Genomic DNA, 5,503 nt, shown 5'->3' on the forward strand with positions numbered 1-5,503 from the left:
TACTTACCTTAGCCATTGTTGCTTTGATTTCCACTTAGTTCGGTTTTATTCCTTCCAGAAGAGTAAGTAACCAACACAGAAACAGAGCAAAGTGTTTAAAGTTTACATGTAAATGACACCAACACAACAAAAGCAGGGATGAAATATTATTGTTGTTTTCGCTGTTGTTGGTTAATGGCTGGATTATGTTTTGTTTTTCATCACAATTTTGCTTTATGGTCTTAAAGTCAATTTCCGATATTTATGTACTTTTGAATGAATTGACTGACCACCAAACGTGTAAAAAACTAGATTTTACACTAACTTCAACTGTTTATATATTTATCTATTTTCCCACTTTGTTTTTGTTTTTTATTTATTTTATTATGTTCTCATTTGTTTTACATACATATTTTTTCTACTTCCCATTTGATTTATGTATATTATACACTTCTTCTTTATTATTTTTATTATTAAATAACGGTTAATACACATACATAAGAGGCATACAATAATGGGTTTCAAATGTTTAATTTTTACTCCTTTCTTTTTTTTATTTATACTTTATTTAACAGAACAAGTACACAGACACACTGTTACTAACATACTAACGCGACATAAACACACAAACGAATGGAAATGACAATTCATCTACATTATATTGGGGAGCAAAAATGTACGACCGAAAAGAAGAAAGAGGCAGCAGCAGCAGCTTTTTTAATAAGACCTCAATATTGAAAAAAGGAACTGTGTTTTTATCGATTTTTTCCTTCATATAACGATTTTTTATGCATTTAAATTCATCAGTATTTCAATGCTTAATTTGCCAATATTGTACTACATACTAGGTATTTATTAAAATCTTATGTTTTCAAACGAATTTTCCACTTAAGATTTCATGAAGTTTATGCTCCTCCTCCAATAATTTTCACAAACACAAAACCGTATGTAATTCAATAATATTCTACTTTCTTCACACTTTATGAGTTGGTTTTTTGGTTTTAATGAAGCCTTCTCTTTTCATTACACTAATTTTGTAGGATTGTGTGTAGGCTTGACAAATTCCTTCACATACAAAAAATGCTCCACTTAAATTTTTTTATTACTTATTTCAATTAGACCGTACTATTTTATTGCAATTTCTACCGTGTTTAATGTTGAACTCACGTAACTCAACTAAACAAGAAAAAAACCACGACTGCTTTAGTACAGACATTTTTAAAAACATAATATTTACCAACAACAACAAGTGTAAGAGAAAAAACATAACGGTACTTTTTAGTGACATGCGTAAATGAACTAAGGACTAAAAACAGACATGTTAAAGGGCTTTAAAAATGCAACTATTTTAATGTCATCATTTTCCATAGGATGACTAGTAGTTAGAGATGAGCGATATTTCCATACCTGTGATTTAATCACCGTGATTTAAAAATCGCTGGTAAAAATGTTACTGAATTTTTGATAATCCATAGATTATCAAAAATCGGTGTCAAAAAAATATTTTCCGGAGTAGCCGACCATTATCTTAGCGGAAGTGTTTTTACTTTCGGGGTATATCGAAAAGCGGGATCGCATTATGCGTTATACAAATATGGTCGGTATACGTTTCGATTTGTGTCGGATTATGATGAATATTGAGTTTTTGATCGGCCTTATAAAAACGATTTCGATCAGAATCTATTTCCTTTTAATGATTTTGTCATCGTTATCCTACTACTAAGTTCTGAAATAATTTAATTATCTTAATTTTAGTGAATGATTATTATCTTTGCTCTGCAGCAACCCCTTTGCATGACGGAATCCATTCAACTTATATACATAGTCGGTTTTAAAGTGATAAAACTGAAAACTTTACAACTTTTGTATGGAATAACAAGGAACAGGTAGGCTTTAAAAAAGATTTTAGTAACACTCCTTGTTTAATTTCAAGACTTTATATATTTTTCTATAATATTCTTCATTAATTTAACTTATCGATAAAAGAAATAATAGTCGACCGCATCCAAAGCAGTATAAATTTTCAAAGTTAGCAATTAACGGATTGGTACCCACTTTTCTAAAACGTCAGCATACTTCTTACGTTCTGCAACAAATAGATAAATAAGTAAAATGTTCTTGGAAGATTTGTTTCTTTTAAATTACTCACCCACTACTGGGAAATCTTCTGGATGCAATTGTACATAATGTCTGAGAACGGCATCACGGGTGGCTAAAGCTTCATTACGTTTCTTATCAATGTAGGTGCCCACAAATCCACCAACAGCAGTTAAAGCGACATGCTTTTGAATACCTTTTACACAATTTCAATAATAAGTAATAATACTTATAAAAATATTTTTTTATTGTTACGTCACTTGAAACTTACCGGACATCACTGGTCTACGGAAGCCCCAATTCAACATCATGGCTACACCACAGCCGGCGGCAGCGCATGCTAGCGGATTATAGATGGTCGACAAGAAATTTGGTTGGCGTTCACCTTTGTTGGTCAACAAAACCAAGGGATCATTAACGGGAGATGGCATTTTGTTAAAAAATCTTCAATTTGCACAAAATTCCAAACACACTGCCAAAACGCAATGCACGAAAACACACACAAAAAATAATGACAAACAGCTGTTTAACAATTTGACAAGACTAGTATTTGTCGATAATACCGTTGCACCGCATTATCCAAATATGACAATTACTGTGGATAACGCAGTGTAATACCAGCATAGCACAGTGGGGAAAATGAAAAAATAGTGGAAATAAATCTGTAACTTCTAAACGGATAATCCTATTTAAATAAAATTAATCATGACTTTTTTGCAAAATTTAAATTTTTAGAATTCAATAAAAGTTTTGTTAATGAATCGATTTTAATGAAATTTTACAGTTATATATATACATATACAAATATGTAATCAAAATTCAATAGAAAATTGTGAATCACACAAACAACTTTCAAAAATAGCAATGTTTTTTGTAGGTCTCTCTCTCTTTTCTTGTAGATTCTACATACATATGTATATATCTTTCAAATCGGATCGAGATCAAAAATTTGGTATCATTTTTAATTTTACATATACCCGAGATACCACACTTTGGCGCATTGGTAGATGAAATTCGTTGAAAAACACAGATTCTAAACAAAAAAACTCACCTTTTCCATTTTCGATAAATATCTTGTTGTTATTTTGTTTAATTTTTTTATTTTTTCTAAATAAATTTTTAAATTTATAAAATTGATTTGTATTTAATAAAAAAGAAGCATAAAAAAGCATGTATAATTAATTGTATTTAACAAGACACTTATTGATGGTTTTGTATTTTAGTATAAATCGAACTATGAAATATTCATTATCATCGGCCCAGTTGTGGAAAACGAAAGCAGATAAATGTGAAAACCCAGAAAATATTTCAAGTCTTGTCAAAAGTGAAATAATTAATAAAAAAATTTAATATTTTAAAAGATTGTAACATTAAAAAGTATCCTTTAATCTCACTTTCACTCGTTTTCGCTTTACAGAACTGGGTTCTAATTTTTTTTGGAATATTTGTATTAGACTACAATCTGTATAAAACCTAAGAGTTTGTCAAAATTTACAAAATGTATAAGACAACCTCGATCTAGCAGGTTTTATTTTATATCAAACTCATTAATGTTTCTTAAAGTTATATTCTTATTTGATGTATATATATTTTGTTAAGGCAAATCTTTCAAATAGTTAACAGAGTTTTACGTTGTAAATAAATGTAAGGCTTTTTTTGGTGATAGACATTTCTCTATAAATATATATTAAAAAAAAATAAATGTTCTATAACTTGTATTAGTTAATCATTTAGCCGAACAAATTTTTACTAATAAAACATTTATTTTTTTAAAAAACATTTCGCGTATCTTTTAAGCAACTTATTTTAATTTATTTTTGCAAAATAAAAATAATTTTTGTCTAAAATTATATGTATGGTTTTTGTTTAGAAAATAAAAATGTTTTTATTTTAACAATATAAAAGTTTAGGGGGAAAACAATAATTTATCAAACAAAAATCATTATGACAAAAATAATCAAATTAAAATGTTCGTTTCAAAAATCAATTACATTTATAATTAAAAACCATTTACAATTTCTTTGTAATATGTAGTGAAATGTGTATACATAACTTTAAATAAATTATTTTTCAAAATTAAATAAAAATTATTTTAAAAATTGAAGGATGATCATAATTGTTGCTCGTTTCACTGATAATATTTGATGTAATAAATAAAAAACTGCTTTTTCTAATAATAATTGTTTAAAAGATTTTTATAAAATTCACAATCATTCATTTATTTAATGCTTTTGTAAAATGTAGCAATGATACTTTTTCCACAAAGTGGAAAATTGAATGAAAATTGTAAAATATTATAAATACAAGGGGATCATTACTCCCCAGTAAAACTTATGATCAGAAGCATTCTCCATTGAAAAGGAAACAAATTAAGTCTAATCACTTAACTTTCATTGATTTTAAGCAATATTTTTAATGACGAGCAGAATAGCTAAATACATTAACACGCTAATGTTAAATTCATGCATATTACACCTAAAAAGAACCTGTTCATTATCAGTGGAACTCATGTATTTACTATTTATTTTGCAAGTCTTTTTATTTGCTCGGAATTTCGTATTTTATCACTTTAGTCAGTTATGAACTCACTAAGCATTATACTACTGTATTCATTTATAGTACGTATCCAATGAATTGATTAAAATACTACATATTGCTGAATACAGGTATATGATGCGAATCGAACGAATTCAAAACGAATCTTTTGGAAATGTGTGATGAATTTTGATCGATTTCATTTGAGATTCATTTTATAACCTAAGGCTAATTCTTTTCTAGCTAAATCAAGGTAAATAATTGAACAGAATTTAGGCAATAAATTTAATACAAATTAATTCAAAGGCATCAAAATTAAATTTTTAACAGTTTACAAAACAAATATCATCACAAACTTTTTCGTTTTTGAAATTATTTGGTTTTCGAAATCGATTTTCATTTTCCATCACATACCTGAATACGTGTTAAATTAATAGTGTTTGCTCACCCAACTAATTTTAACTTTAGATTGAATTTCAGCAAAGGTCCAAAAACATGGCTTTGAATAACTTTTATTTTACATTTTTATTAATGAAATGTATGAAAAGTTTTAGTTTGGACTCCGAAAACAACACAGACGAAACCATTTAGTGCGACTAACGTAATCACTCCTATTATGTAAGTCGTTGTCGACAGGTATAAAATGTGTTTTGATGAGAAAAGCAAAATACTGTTGCTTTTATAACATGTTTGTAGATTTATAAATAGATTAAAAATAAAAAAATTACGAAAAAAGATTATTGAAAAATGAACGAAAGGTGAAAATATAACACATGCAAAGAAAACTTCAGAAGTTGAAGATGAAAGCGTTTCTTTGATTTTTCTTAAAGTATTACACATTCATACACATTACATTCCAAAAGTAATCAATACTTATTTTAACTAAAAACCG

The 5,503-nt window shown here is 27.7% G+C and overlaps 1 protein-coding gene across 1 annotated transcript; it reads right to left on the reverse strand.

The window, feature by feature from the left end:
- Positions 1-1,897: 1,897 nt before the first annotated feature.
- On the reverse strand, positions 1,898-2,579 carry ND-B14.5B (NADH dehydrogenase (ubiquinone) B14.5 B subunit). The gene is made up of 3 exons (XM_065500875.1): positions 2,348-2,579; positions 2,129-2,272; positions 1,898-2,065 (listed from the first exon to the last, which is right to left on the reverse strand). Exons 1-3 carry the CDS (start codon positions 2,505-2,507, stop codon positions 2,016-2,018), a joined length of 354 nt encoding a protein of 117 aa, XP_065356947.1. The 5' UTR covers positions 2,508-2,579; the 3' UTR covers positions 1,898-2,015.
- Positions 2,580-5,503: the final 2,924 nt, after the last annotated feature.

The sequence above is a fragment of the Calliphora vicina genome, chromosome 2 (assembly GCF_958450345.1).
Source record: "Calliphora vicina chromosome 2, idCalVici1.1, whole genome shotgun sequence".
Lineage (NCBI taxonomy): Eukaryota > Metazoa > Arthropoda > Insecta > Diptera > Calliphoridae > Calliphora > Calliphora vicina.